Source organism: Lathamus discolor, chromosome 16 (genome assembly GCF_037157495.1).
Source record: "Lathamus discolor isolate bLatDis1 chromosome 16, bLatDis1.hap1, whole genome shotgun sequence".
Classification (NCBI taxonomy): Eukaryota; Metazoa; Chordata; class Aves; order Psittaciformes; family Psittacidae; genus Lathamus; species Lathamus discolor.
In genome coordinates, this window is record NC_088899.1 from 6504997 (window position 1) to 6521110 (window position 16114).

The window sequence follows — 16114 nt, forward strand, 5'->3', positions numbered from 1 at the left end:
CTCCTGCTTGGGGTTCTTCCTCCTAAAATGGACTTTCAACAATCATTATGCATTTGGCTTTGATTTTGATAATCTAACGTTAAAATCAGGAATTATCCCCAATCCACTTCAGATTTTGTTTGTTTAATCAAGAGCTGAGCAATTTCAAAGGTGTTTCGACAATTCAAAGTCTGGGTGGTTGCACGCTGAGCAGATCCTTTGATACCCAAACAGTCCTCCAGTGACAACCTCACAGCTTCAATCTGCCTGGTATTGACAGCTGATCTTACGGCCATTTATGATACGAGCCTTTTCCTCTCCCCAGTTGTCACACAAATACACATTTACGAATATGATATAATGAACTTTAGGATCTTCTTCTGCTTAGGGCAACAACTGGCTGATATTTATTAGTTGTTAAAGAAACGAACCCTAAAATTATTAAACCCTGATGACTTTATTTAACACTCTGTGGGGTTTTCCTCCAACACTGCTCACCGCACAGCTCGCATAGGCTATACATATATATATATATAGAAAGAGTTATTTTTGTGGGTAAAAGTCAACAGCAAGTCAATAACTTTTGGCAGATAGCCTTCACTGTTCTGCTAGCACAAGCACATCCAACTGCTGATGAACATTAATGTTTCCCTGATATTGTTTTCTGCTATAAAATGGAAGATCTAATCTCTGCTGAAGGTCAGTCCACACCGAGGGCTGCAATCAGTGACAGCGCTCATAAGCCCGACTGAAATCTGTAATACTGTGCAACATCCCCCGACTGCCACAGCAGCAGCTCTATTGATACATCCTCTGCCCAGGAGCTCACAGAGCTGGAAGCTCTGTTCTGCACCGCTGCGTATGCATGAGAAACAATCGATCCACGCATCAAACCGGCCCTGCCGATGCAGCCGCTTTAACCCCACGTGTGCTTTGTGATGAAGGTAAAGTCCTGCCCGCTTCCACCGCATCCCACACCTCTGGCAGCGACACCTGAACAACAACTGGTGAAAGCCTTTCTTTTGAAACCAGAGTGAACACACTACAGATTAAACCAAATAACAGCGTAATTAAAACCCTGACTTCTGGCAATGCCTTGGAGTCAGGCAATTATGAGGCGCTTTTAATGAGTAATTTAGGTAATTGGGGAAGTCAAACATACAACATGCACAGAGCAGTATCCAAGTTACTGCTCCGTGGTACTCTGCTCACCGGCCCTTGCACCGTGATGCTTTATTGCCCTGCAGGTCACAGCTATGGAGGGTTTTCCACAGGACCTTCAGCTGCAACTCGTCTTCAAGCGTGTTTAACACCGACACGTGTCAAATATGTTGGGAATTGCTGTTGGAATTCAACGCGTGCTGTCTCTCTTCCAGGATATGCAATTTACTGTCTATATTCTAAGTAAAGTAAGTTTATGGCTTTGTGCCATGATAAATAACAGTTTATAGCATAATGGAATTAGTATTTACTTGGAAAGCTATGCAGACTATTCAAATAAAGTTGCTATATATAGAATCATCTCAACCACCACTGGATTTATAAATGCTGTGAATTGACAAGAGGACACACAGATATTGAATTCCAGTGCCTTCCAGACACTAATAAACCTTCAGGGTTTGATTTGTAATCAAAAGCCTTTACATACACTTTATACAACTGCTGTAGCTCAGGAGGTGCCAACTCACACTGCGATGAGCTGGGCACTGAAGGGCCTCTGGGGTTTGGGCAGTTTCTCCCTAAGGATGGAGATGGGGCAGGATTGTGGTTGGGACCACAAGGCTTTGAGCCAGGGGCAGGAACCTGAGCAGGTTCACAAGGAAGTTCTTGATGTAACACACAAAAATTGATCCTGCTTTTGTGTTTCTCATTATCCCAACAAGGGGAGATTAGAAAGACACTGAGGTCTAAACATGCCTCTTAATGTGAAAGTACAAGGGAAAAGAAATTGCCCATTTTCAGACTATGCCCCTCAGCTATTTCAAGTTAACACAACCACTGCCAATGCTCAAAACTGGGTTTTATCCACCACGTCCCTTCTCACCAAGCTTGTACCAAAAGCACTGTGTAATGCAGTCCTGCCAGGGCAGCCACGACTCACCGGGACACGCCATTGCCAGCACTCAGACTTGTCATTTGGAGATCCAAATCATGATTTATTAACTTGGAGGTCTGAATCCGTAACCTGGTCAAACCCAGCCACTTCACCCACATTCCGCATTATTGGACCTTATTGTAAGAGCTCACCAAAACACTAAACCAAGCGCAGCTTTGCAAAGCTTTGCATTTCCAGATGAACATCGAGTATTCCCTAGTGATGAGGAGCCGCATCTGGAACTGCTGCACCCAAGAGAGCCTGGCAGTGGGGCCGGAAAAGCAGAGGGGAGCAGCCACCCCAAGGATGGAGGGATGCTCCAAGGGGAAGGGATGGCTGAGAGCATCGCCATGGCCCAGCGTCTGACAGCGCCGCACACTCCAGTGCTGTTAATCCCCAGCAGCCACGCGATGGCAGCAGGAATATGGGAACACCGAATGGAGGAATACATTAGCATACAATTATAATGAAAAGAGATTTTGTGAAGATGAGGCGACTGCCAAACGTAACCCAACAGCCGTGACATCTCCGAGACAAGCAGAGAATACAGAGATGGGCTTTTCCCCTCTGAAACACAGTAATTTACACTTTCTCCGTTACTTTAATTGTCAGCAGGGTCACTTGTGCTGTCTTGTAGCACTGATACAATAGAGCCCTCACTCCTCACGGTGTTTGTTTGATCTACAGCAGACAGGGCACGGTTCAGATAACAGCGCCTGCTTCAGACTCATTCCTGAGGCCTGGAAAACTGACTTATCTCAGCTTTGGCTATGAGGTTACTGCGCAGGGTGCTGCGCGCGCCCTGGAAAATGCCAAAGACTGAGTTCACCCAAGCCAGTAACAGCAGTTATTTCATTCCAATAGAGCACTGGTTTGCTCAAGCTGCACTGCACTTCCAAACCCAGTATATCCAGTGGCTGGAGAACAGCAACAATCTTGTGGCCGTCAGCTCCATCCCATTGTGCTTCCCTTCCACTCCTGACAAGAGGGTGGCACTGCCATTAATGCTTTATATTTCCAAAGAGTTGTACAAACACTGGGGTTGATTAATTCCGATCTCTTGCCTATAAAAAGAGTAAAGGATATCCTCCAAAGAGGCCATTAAAGCACACACATGTGCAGGACGGAGACTGAAACCCTGTTTTCCCAGCTCTTGTGTCTGTGCTGCCTCTGGGGACAAGACCAGGTTTTGATTAGGAACTCCAGTGCCTTCAAATCCTTGACACGACCCTGCTCCCACTGCCTTCCCCGTATACCTCAATGAGCAATACCCACCTTTCCAACAGGAACTCAGGAAATTAACGTGTTTACCGCATCTCTGCTGCACACAAACTTAGCAGCAACCCAGCAAACGAGATCTGCTTTCCCTTCCAACACCCCGGGAAAGAGAGAAACACAAGCACATCAAAACCTGGGCGCGCAACGCAGGCATGGAGGCTCCTCGCTTCCAGTGGAAGCCCTTACCTCCATCACAGCCCACAATGCAATTACAAGATTACAAGGCACATGCTGCTTCAGCATCTGGATCCTCTGTGCAATCACAGCGATGCCCACAGGAAGAGGAAACCTCTTCATCTTGTGAGGAAAGGCAATGGTTTTACCTCACTGTGCTGCATCCCACTGGAAATGCCCCGGGAGCCCTGTGATGAGCAACCTGCGGTTAAAGGCTTCAGTCTTGGAGTCAGCCCTTCTCTGTGTGCACACAAGGGCAAGAACATGGTCAGAAGAGTAGATGCAGCCCACTGCCTCTGTTCAAAAGGTATCTGTGTTTGTTCTGCTTTGCTGGAAACTCTCTCATCTAAATTGCAAGCACTGGGATCGAGTTTGGGGGATAAACCTCCACTCCCACCTCCACTCCAGCATGTTCAACCGAGACCCCAGCTCCAGCAATCCAATCTCCATCTATTTTATGCTCAAAATACTCCATTTCTGGCCACCAATCTGTAGATCTCCGATTGGATTTTGTTTTCATAAATGGATTTTCCCACAGAGCTGGCAGGAAATATATTTCATTTTGGATTTCTCTAAACTGAAATAGTCAATATAAATGTCAATGCGTATTTGCGCCGAGCAGCCTTTGCAGTGACACAAACCTTGTGTTTCAGAGGGGGGACAGGGGTGTCTGTGAGCTGCTTCCGTGTCTGCACACTTGTTCTAATGTAGATTATTTACCCATCCTTACTAAATAAAACAAGTCTATATATGTTACATTCGGGTTGAGTTGGATTGGGAGGTGGTGCAGACAGAAGCATGATGTCTGCCATTACCTGGAAGACAAAACAAGAGGAAGATGGAGAAATTGGAATAATCCCCATCCCACGGCATGGAGCCTAATGCAGGGGCTGATGCTCTTCACCCTATTTCTTTAGACCCATTCAGCCTCCTGATTCCTCCTCATCCACATGTGCAAACTCCCATCATCACAGAACCACAGGTCGGTTTGGGTTGGCAGGGACCTTAAAGCTTATCCAGTTCCAACCCCCTGCCACGGGCTGGGACACCTTCCACTAGAGCAGGGCATCAGATCCTCCTCTCTTCCCCCCCATACGTGGTGCAGTTGCAGCATCAATTACTCCAACAATTTCAATCCATCCAGACGCTAATGTCGTTAGTCCACAGAGATCCTTTTGGAATAATTTACATCGAAGCTGCCTTTACATGCTAAATGAGAAATGCTCAGGCTTTACTGAATGGGATTTGAATTACAATCCTACCACATGTGGCTCAGTTTTATTCACGCTATTTATTAAAAGGGAAAAAAATAGGTGATGCAGCCAATTACAAAGCCATTACCTGAGCCACTACTGCAAACCTGCTGCCTTGTGCTGAAGGGATGGTGCCCTTCACTTGTGCAGAGCTTGCCCATGGGCCACTTGCCCATCACCCATAAATGGGTCCTGACCCCCATGTACGCTCAAATAAATCCCCCCCTCATGTCATTTCTGGCTGGCTTTGAAGGCTCCTCACCTGATGCTACATCACATCCTCAGTATCCATCATTTAGCTCCCATTTCTCAGCCTTTCTGCTATTTTCACCAGCCTGTTACCCGATAAAGCAATATCATGTGCTACAACAGGGTGTAGCCATTCGGCATCTTATTGCAGTGGCCCTGATCGCAGCTGAATCTTCATTCTGAGACACCCAGATACGAAGACAGCTTTTACTGCTGAAGTTACACACTGTAGAAGAAGCCACGACAATTAAAGGATTAGGTACGTTACAGGTCTGCTAAGAATAAAACTTCCTCAATATGTGTAGGATGTTAGGAAAAGATGCCAAAGCCCACGACCATTTGCTGTGAATTTATGTTACTGCAAGTGAATACATTAGGATCCTGATATAGAAAAGGAATTATTGATATGTATGTTCCCTTCAAGAGGAGACTCTCGGGAGACCCATTCCAGATTTAATGATAATCCATATTCCCCTTCAGGAACGGTAAACCAACCCTCTGATTTCCTGAGGACTACCAGAGACGTATGAATCACTGAGATGCAGTCACAACCCTACGCCCTGGATGCTGCAAACACCACCTAAAATAGGTAACAGGATAAAATCCAGCCACAGCTCATGAGCAGCCAGCACCTTCCACACTTCTGTATGAGCCCACTGCAGAGATGGACATGCCATGGGAAAGGTGGGGAGATGCTGTTGGACTCTGTGCCCTCTAATGAGTTATAGGAGATTAAGATTTAGAAAAGGCAAATAGTCAAATACTAGGAGAGATGCAAGGAAAATACTGTTAACCAATGATGAGAAAGAATAGATTCGTCTAAAACCTGTCACTCCTCGAGCAGTTTTTCTCCTTCACTTTCAGGGCTGCGTTTATGTATGCACACGTGTGTGTCATATTTGCAGGAAGCCTTCCACATTAAACTCTCATTTCTCCTCCAAAGCCATTTCTCTGGAATGCATTAAGCAGCAGCCCGAGTGAACGCTGCAGCCCTAATTAGTTTGCAAACTACACAGCTCACCTCTGAGGGCGAGCAAAGCCTGTGTAAATGAGAGGGAATTGGATCAGAGCATCCCAGGAACAGCTCTCCAGATCAGTGCTGCTGGAGCGTGCCACCTCAGAAGCTGCTGTCACCTTCCAGTAATAACTTACAAGTAAACCTCACCGACAATAGCAGGGAATTGAGAGATACAGAAACATTTTGCAGCTCAATATTCCATGATAGGTTGTTTTTCACAACACAGAAAAGCCCATTTGGTCATTTACTAAAAGGAAAAGTCCCTGTTCCTCGTGCGTCTCCCCACCTCATGTGCTCTGAGGGTGAATTCACTGTTATAGCCACACAGCCGAGGTTGGTCCATGGGGTCTGCAGACCCCAGTGCTGCAGAACCCCCCTGCCAGCTCTGATGGGGATGTCCCAGGGTTTACTCAGTAATTGAATAATCTAAAATTTTCCTTCCTGTCCTTGTGGACTAATCTGCGATAGTGTTAAGGGACTGTTAGGATATTAATTAAATACAAGTCCTGCATACAAAATTGATACTCTGCATCTCCATCCCCACAGGGAAGTTTCTCTCGTAATAAGACTTAAATCAAGTTTTCCTTACTTTTTTTTTCCCTAAGGAATTCATAAAGATGAATACACATCTGTATATGGGAGAACAAGCCATGTCAAATATGCGAGCCCTGCCTCATTCCTCCTGTCCCCTGATCTCTCCCATCTGAAATTACTGGTGTCAGACTAAATCAAGGCTGATGGATGAGCTGGGGTTGCTGGTGCCGGTCACTGCTCCACCGGCAGAGCCGGTCCCATTCACACCCCGTGCTGGAATGGGAGCATCCCTGCACTGCAGCTGCTAAAGCTGTTGGATTTCTCTGGAGCACCAGGCTCCTGGCAGTGCTTCAGCAAAGTCACATCATGGGTAGTGGTGCTCAGGCTCAGAGAGGGCACAGGTATGGGAGAACCCTTGTCCCCAGCTGCTCTTCAGCACTGGGGTTGGAGAGACAAGAAGATCCCCAATTTAGGATAAAGAGCAACAGAACCAACCCTGACCTTCCCAACCACAGAGGACAAGAGGGAAATTCACTATAAAAGTAAGACCTCACTTCACTTTTAGCTGCCATTAACTATGACTCCATTCAGGGGCACCTGGAAAGGTGCACACACAAGATCAGCAGAGCCAACCGGCTGCAGCCAGGGCAGCACCAGCCCAAACGATGTTAAAGCCATTCCAACATCCCCGTCACTATTATTTATTAGTTAAAATTTTTAATTATGTGACTTGATGAGGAACGTATCACCAGGGATCCTAATTAATTGGGCTTTTTAAAAGGATCACGGACTGGAGATTTTGAATGGATTCCACGAAGAACTGCACAGAGAGGGAAATGCCAAATTAACTTCTCCTTCCTGGTTTATCCAGCATTTTCTAACAGGATTGTGCATCAGATTAACCAAGTAATATCCAAACCCCTCATGCACAGTGATGCTAACCAAGACAACAGCTTGAGGATTTTAGGCAGTTATCATTTAATGTCTGCTTTGTTAATTAGTTTATTCCTCTTAATCCTCACTTAAATGACTGTATTCCTATTCAAATTGGTTTATTCCTTATTTATGTCCTAAATTTGCTTTAGCTGCATTGTCCATGCTCACTGAATTCTTCAACACAGTACTGCAAAACACCAATATCTCCAAGCATCTGGTGTAAACTTTTTGTTCCAAAATGCGTGTTCCTCCTGACCCAAAACTTGGGAAGATGCAGGAATATCACACTGATGATGCTCAGGAAGTATTTGATTATTGAACCTACAAGCACAAATCCCTCTTCAGAACTGGCTGGTCAGTAGCTTCATGGGCCAACAATGTGTTTCTCCTCCTTGCCTGTGAGCTGCAGCTTCCAGAGCTGTTTGGATGCTGTCGATGCTCTTGGCTCTCGGCTCTGCAAGTATTTTTCCATCAGTGCCACGATGATACCTATTTATCTTCTGGCTGCAGGAGCTGCGGAGATGACCTGGCAGTGCCACAAGGCAGACAGTTATTTCATGCCCTGTTAAACCCTAATGTGGCTAACTACACTATCACTCCAGCTCTGAAAAAAGCCTTTTTCTATTATTTTAAATCTGATCTGTTGCCTGTGTGTCCAAGTAAAGAACATCGCTTCCTATTAGGATGATATCAGAAAGATAACCCCATGAGGCTATCTGTGAAGTAGCACGGTACTGATCGAGTAACTCGTGTAGAAGGTCACAAATACATAATTCTGCCCAAGTAAGAGCTCCACAGCTTTCCCTCCATCCTTTGGGAAACAAGGGCACGCTTTCAGGCACACTCAGCACAAGAACACGGACCCAACGCCTTCAGAACCAGATGTATGCAGGAGGTACATTTTAGACCCAAATCTCTACTTGCCTGTCCCTGCTGGTTTCTCTTCTGCTGCCTTTGCACACCTCAGTTTGACAACTTGAATCACTGGTTCCTTTGTATGCTCTGGTACCCAAGGAAAATAAACCCATAAAAGTCTTTTCAACATGCAGACAATCCATCTGGATTTTGATAACCCTTGGTGGCACTTAACACACAGATCCACGCAGCAGTTGTGCTCCTCCACTGAAAACTGCCCTTCGCTATTCCGTGTTGCCTCAGGAGCTGGGTTAGTGCTGCAAGACTGTCAGCTCCAGAGCTGGCCGCATCCCACATCCACCAAAGCCAGGAGGCTCAGAGCAGGCTCTGTTTGGCTTCTCAGAGGGAAGACTGAGGGAGGACTTGATGAGAGGGTGTAAGTACCTCCTCAGAGATAAAATACCAGGGACCAAAGGGCTCTTAAGCTGAAATAAAACGCAGGAATGAATGGCCAAACACCGGTACATCACAAAGCAAGTACCTGGACACTTATTTTCTTAAGTGGCGAATGTGATCAGCCACAGGAAGAAACCCTGAGCGCTGTGCAGGGGCTCTCCAGCCCCAGTATCTTCAACTGCAAATTTGTTACCTTCCCCAAGACACACTTCAATAACACAAATTACTGGGCTCAGCGCAGGGCTATCTGAGCTCAAAGTGATGGCCACGTGCATGGGCAGGCACCAGATCTAGCGGCTGATGGCTCCAGCTTTGACGAAACAGGCCAGAAAGTCTTTGTTTCATCATGTGCAGTGGCCAGTGGTCACTAACAACCCCCTCCAGCTCAGCCCTGCAGTGCAGGCTTTCGTATTCTGCATCATTAAAGTTCACAGGAGTTAATGAAATCACGCACTGCAAACCCGAAACAAAACAAGGCGCAATTCCTATTCTGCTGCCTTCTTCTGGGTTTGGGTTTTTTTTGTGCTTGTCATAATAAAACATTGTTATTGGATGTAAAAATTATGGAACAAAGTTATGCCTCTCTGGTGTAATATAATGCAATCCATTTAATACTATTTTAAACCCCAAAACCTCATTAAAGCAGACAGAACGTAAGAATGACAAATTGCCCAGGAGGAAGTTGGAGCCTGAGGTGGATTCCAGGCACTTGGCCGCTTCCCATTCCCGGTGATGCCAGCGTGGTACCCATCATCATAAGGGTTAATGCAATGCAAACCATCCACCAAGACAAGCCAGGGGTGAGGCTGGAAAGCTCAGCGTAGCCCTAATTCCAGCCTGAAGGCTGTTGGATGCACCTCGAGACCTGGGTTAAGCTTTGCCTGTGACTGAACACCACCGTTCTACGCTATGTTCTGCGCTATGACCACGTACCTGTGCGCTGCCTCCTGCCCATGGTGGTGCTGTGGCTATCAACACAGGTTATACAAGTGTCTACCCTCACTGCTTCACTATTAGCTTGCTGAAATCAGAGTCTGTCTTGATGACACAGCCACCATTACACACTTTAAAACCCTGTTATGGTTCTGACCCTGGATTCAGTATCAAATGCAGGAATGCAGCCCTACTGTCTTAGTAACTAAGCGAGGCAAAGCTCTGCAGTTGGGCTTCTATCAGAAAATGTAGTTCCCATTGAATAAAATATTGAAGAAGTTAAGTAGATGTGCTTCTTATCTGCATCGGTGCAGACCTTTAACACCAGAAGTGATCAGAGCACTCGAACAGCTCCTTCCTCACACAGAAGGAGTTTAAAGAAGAACAATTGTGTCAAACAACCTATTTTAGAACAGAAAGGCTCATTTCAGAAACACTGTCGGGTGAATCACCCATCCGAATTCGTCTGAATGAATAAATACCATGAGGAGAGCAACAGTCACCTTCCAAACAATCCCCAAACCAGAGTCTGATTCTGGTATGAATTCAATTCGACTTCTGCACAGTGTAAGGCCAACACTTCACAACCATAAGGAAAACTATGGCCATTGCTACCAAAACCTGTGAAAATCCATACACAGTTCACACAGTATAAAACATAAGTAATAATAAAAGCAGCTTAGCAACACACACACACCCCCCAAGATGTTTGGTCACCCAAAGTACCTGCTGCAACCAGCACATGTTCTACCAGAAGCTGCTCGGGGTGAAGACACCTCCATGTCTGTCCTCCATGCTGCAGCTGCACAACCTCATGACACCCAGAGAGCAGCAACACACCCAAGTGTGAAGCCATATTCAGGTTTTGATCAAAGCAGTAACACGGGACATGTGTGGAAGCTGGAATTCAGCACATTACTGAACGTGTGGATAGCCCCATGGTGCTGTGTTTTGGGCAGCCCAACCCAGCCACCACCCAAACCATCCCCATCTGGTTTCCTACCTCCACTCCTTGGACTTTCAGCTTCATGTGATCCTCTCTGGTGGTTTTCCCATCTTTCCTTTTTTTCCAGCAATAACCATCTTTCCTGTATTTCACCTTCTTCCTATTGTACAGGATCATAGAACCATTCTGCGGTCTGAAAACAAGAAACAGGTTTGGATTACTTACAGAAAACAAACACCCTAAGAGAGTTCATGAAGCAAAGTGCTACAGGCCAGTGGAGGTCTCCATGGAAAAGCAATAGCCTGCATTTGGTGTGACACAAACATCCACTTTTTGCTGCTGGAATAACTGATGCTTTGCAATCTGCAAGATTTCACTTGAGAACCTTGTAGTTAATGAAGGAAGTGTGCCAGGTTTAAAGAAAAGAGGGAATCTTGTCAAGAAAGAGCCAGTGTTTTCACAGGATTTATTGTGATCGAGCTCAGCTAAATGCTGAAAAGCAGAAGGAAAGTTAAGGAAGAAAGGGTTGCTGTTCATTTTATATAGACAATTTCTCTCCCTCCAGCCAATTCCTAGGATAACAAAGGAAGGGCAATAGCATTTCAAATCTGTTTGCAAGGAGACAAGAAAGGGGTTGTTGCTGTAACAGAAAAAGGCAGCAAACTATAGGAAAGGAACCAGCAAGAGGAGAATGGAGCAAACCTAGCATGCGACCCCCCCAGCAGCAGAGGAGCCGAGCACTTTGCCTTGCTCATGTACAGTAATTCACTGTATTTATCCAGTTCAGGCTGGAAACACCGAAAGGCAAACCACAACAACAAAGCACAATCACTGCTGGCACCCCATGAGCGAGCCCCACTCACGAGACACCCCCAAAATCCCCATGAGCCTGGGTGTGACAGCGAGGACCTGCCCTTGGCCGGGCACATCGCTTGTCCCCCCCAAATGATGCTCAGGAGAGAAGGCCGGAGCCCCAGCCAAGGGCAGCTCTTGGCACCAGCAGTGCAGTTATTGCTGGTCCCAGTGTGTGGAGCTTGCAGGATGGTGCGCTGCTTACAGACCCAAATAGGCAGCAACCTTACAGTGCTGAATTTCCTCTTTTATGAGCCTGTGGCATTTAAAAGCTGCCTGATCTCTATTTAGGTTCCTTGCATGTGGCCTGGGGGAAGGATGGGAAAGGACAGGAAGAGTAATTGCAGAGCAGAAAGCCTTTTGTCTTAAGTATTGATGAGAGTTGAGATGCTTCCCTCCCTCTCCCCTGTTATTTACCACCGCAGCTCTCACAAACAGCCACAACAGCATAAGGGCTATTTTTGCCCAAGTTGTTCCTGCTACAGCCGGGAAGAGGATGCTAAATTCCATTTTCAGACTTATTTTTAAAGTGAACAAGCACACTGGTGGGAGCTGCTGCCTGCCTGGGGCTGCCCAGGCTCTGAGGATGCTGACCTCGAGCTCCGGACCGATCCCAGCCACTCTCATAGGAACTAACACAAAACAAGATCAGGATATTTTGGTCAACTGATGCTTTGTATCTGCCTCTCCATTGTGCTCATCGAGTCCTTTTGGCCTGAACGACCGAGCTCATCCCTTAATCTCGTTACTGCAGTATTAATAAGGCAGTTCAGTGTGACTCGTTCCTTCTAAATCGTCACAGCAAGATTTGGTAAATGTCAGATGTATCATTTAATGAAAGCTATGATTTACTGCCTGGGGAGCCTGGGTTGCCAAAAGGGAATTGCAAACACTGCAAAAGCCAAAAGCGACTCTTTTTTTAACAGGACAATGGAATAAGACCAGCCAGAACCCTGCCTTGAGAAGGTCCACGGCTCTAAAAACTTCACTTTTTATCTTATCTTTTATCATTTCCATGCCAAGGAGGGCACTTAAAGTACCTCAGTTCCTTACAATAAAAACACAAAATAAGGTGTGAAGCTGCTCCCTGACAAATGGCTCCTGCTTATGCTGCAGCACAAGCTTACGGTCGGTATTATGGTGGTTTTTATCCTGCGTGACTGTTAGGTTGATTCTCTCTGGCTGTGAAGTTATCACAGGACCAGGAGACAGCAAGAGGGGGCTACCTCCCATCTTCCGAGCCTATGCACAGCCATAATGAGAAATTAACTTCCACTCCCCCAAAGGAGCAACCTACTGATGCAGAACACTGGCTGGGAAAAGCTGGAGTCTTGGAGGAAACCCTTAAAGACTGACAGAGCCCTGTAAGAAATCAGTGCGCTGGATCTCTGCCCTTGTTCCCCAATGAACACAAAGAGGATGAAGTCCTTGAAAATGCCTTCATCCTGAGAGCCCTAACTCCTCCAATGGGAGTGACACAAGCCAGTGAGAAGCACGAGGACACCCTGGCTGGAAACCAAAGCCAAGTAAGAGCTTGCAGAGCATCCCGTCTGCATCCCAGAGCCCAGCAGGACCGACTGATGGCATCATGGTCCAGCACGCTGCCATCACGCCCACCTGCATTCCAGCTAATCCCGACACTACAACAGGAGTCCTGGTTAACCACAGTTGTGTTTTGTGCTCGTTCCTATGAGAGGAGAGCGATCGCTGCCCTGCTGAGCATGTCTGAAGAAGCTTCCCATGAACTGAACAGAGATGTTCAGACTTCACCATGGGTCCTCTGCTGAGGACACAGCAATGTGTCACCTCGCAGGGAGAGGCCACTGCCTGTAAAATCCCCCCTGTCCTCACTTAGCATTGAGATGATGAGCACGGCAACCAAAGGAAACCCAGATTACATTTGAAATTCACCTGATCTTCAAACTCTGCAGAGATGAAGTACACACTTCAGAAGCCACCTTATCCGTGTAGGAAGAGGTTTAAATCACAAGGAAACATAAATAGAATGGACTTTTTTTGTCTCTGGAATTAAATGTCATTTGCATTTAAGATGAAAGTTCATTTATTTTGTGTCTACAATATTTAAGAAGTTAAAGTCTAAAATAACAGACTTAGCAATTTCATCCAGAGTTGCAGTTAGCGCAATGGCTAATCCCATCAAGGGGACATTAATTGGTACCTAGATGCTCTTTTTCATCGCAGCGGTAGGCCATAAAACTTAATCCTTACCTCCTCTTTCCAGCATGTAGCCTTCGTGTTCATCAGCAAAAGTAATGCTATTCATTAAGGATGGGAGTAATTACCTGCGGCTCCAACAAACAGAACGGAACAAGCGTGTGCCAGCGCGAAGTTGGCTTTTGTACCATATCACAGGACTGCTGTGGGCTGCCAAGTAAAGCATTTCCTTAAGATCAGGATCAAATCTGAAGGCTACAAAGCTACAAAGCACTATAAAAGCACTGGGCACCCGCTGACAAAGCCTTACCCCAAAACCAGTCCTCTGGGGCTATATTGAAGGGTTGATCAGATGCCAGTGCTGCAAAAGGACATCCTCCAGGTACTTCTGTCTGAACAGTGCATGCCTACAGAGGTCAAACCAAGCAACATCTGGGGCTCTGCTGACTTAGCAGGACCAAAAGCTGCCCTAAACTGTCCTCGCAACGGCAAAGTCTCTGCAGAGAATGCAACCAGGTTCAAAGCACAGCAGCTCTGTCTGCAGACAATGGCCCCTGTGGTGTCCTCCGCAGGCTGTGGGGATGGAGAGTGATGGAGCAGCTATGGAGGAGGTATCTTCACTGAACAACTCCATCCAGTACCACACTTCCCGTGCTAAGACTTATTTCTATGAATGTGCTGCGTGTTTTTGCTCCCCATACTTGCTCTTGACACATACAGAAAACAGGGAACAGGGATAACAGCATTAATAATAGTAATACAACTAATAATAGGATTTGACTTCTCAGTAAACATTTACTCTGCTGCCATTCACATTCAATAGCATCGCGTTTCGTTGCCAAAAGTGAACTCCACAGAAGATTCATCCAGCATCTTTGCTCATCACAGTTACTCATCCTGATTAACTCAACCATTAACAATCTTTCTACTTTTAACATTTAGAGCCAATTAAGAACGATACAGAGAAAAACCTGTGTCATCAATGTTTTCAACACAAGAGCTGACCATCCTCCCACATCCCTCCTTCGGTTTCTAGAAGCTTCCTGACTGTGTCTCCCTCAACAGCATCATCTGGATGCTGGCCTTCCTTTATACACACCTTAAAGCACATCAGTTATCAACTGCAGCCTTGTGAAGGTACCAGCAGCCAAACTCTGAGTCAGACGGGGTTGTTTTATATCAGGAAACCATTTCTCTGTGCCATAACGATCTTGAGCAGCCCAAAAGATTGAGTATTAAAAACCTCCCAGAGGAGGCAACTGGGAAAATCAGGCAGCCCCACTGCCAGGCCTCACATTGGCAAAGCCACAACGCATCCTGGGCCATCCTGGCTTGTTCCTGTGCCTCCATTTATCAGATCTGCTTCTCAACTCAACTATCTCCATCTCAAGACCATAAACACATCTACAAAGAGAAAATAAAACCTGCTGAGGAAATGCTTCCTGACCGAGGCCGGGGACTTTCCAGGGAGTTTATAGGTTATGTGCTATTTTAAATCGCTTCTGTGCACTCAAGAACCTCCCTGAGCCTCGGGGGGCTCTGAAGCCCAGGCAGAGCTCTTGTCCTGGGTAAATTTGGGTGCTGTCAGGCTCTGCCCAGGAGCAGCGACCTCCGTTCCCCCTATGCCTGGGGTAACACAGCAAGAAAGAGTTCTTTGACAAAGGGAAAAACAAAAGGCAAAGCAAATCCCTCTCATCTGGGGGGCAGAGGGGAGAAAAAACACAAGAGAAAACCCCAGCAGGGTCCTAGAGCTAGAAACGAGATGCGCTGACTGCAAAAAAACCTCTAAGGGAACCACTGATCACGAGAACACAGACTTCTCTGAAGCATCACTTTAATACCCTACAGATAAAGACCAAGGCTGGTATTTCTCGTCCATTCTGGGAAACCAGCTATAGCTCATGTGTGGTGCTCCCAGTGTGACCAGACAGGCCAGCTCTTCTCCTCCTAGCAATACAGGAAGTCAGACCTTGTCCAGAGCAGCCTAAGCAGGCATGTCTTCTGGAAGCTGCACTGTACCAAAGACAGGTATTTAGTTTAAGCAGCTAACAATAGTATTGCTCACATTTCCACTGAGCAGCGTGATAATTCATGTGTTGATGGCTCTGAACTCTATACCAGATTTGAAAAAGAAATTAGAAACAATCTTTATGAACTCCTCAGTGCGCCGAGCAATTGAAACCTCCTCGTAACGACGCAGGACCAAAGCGAGAATATTAAAATTGCCATTAAGTGGAATGCACACAAAATGCTAAAAAGTCTTTTGGCAAATTATTTCTCGATATAATGACAAGCTATAGACTTAAATCTTGGTACAAGGTATGAAAAAAGACAGTTAAATCAACTTTGTTCGATTTTAAAAGCACTGGCGTTCATCTCTT

At 46.1% G+C, this 16114-nt stretch overlaps 1 protein-coding gene across 3 annotated transcripts in view; it reads right to left on the reverse strand.

The window, feature by feature from the left end:
* CAMTA1 (calmodulin binding transcription activator 1) overlaps window positions 1-16114 on the reverse strand; it is a 224518-nt gene that overhangs the window by 150483 nt on the left and 57921 nt on the right. For all 3 annotated transcript variants that reach the window (XM_065696626.1, XM_065696622.1, XM_065696621.1), the window contains one exon: window positions 10764-10899. In XM_065696626.1, coding sequence (XP_065552698.1) covers window positions 10764-10899 — 136 coding nt within the window. The remainder of the gene's footprint in view (window positions 1-10763; window positions 10900-16114) is intronic.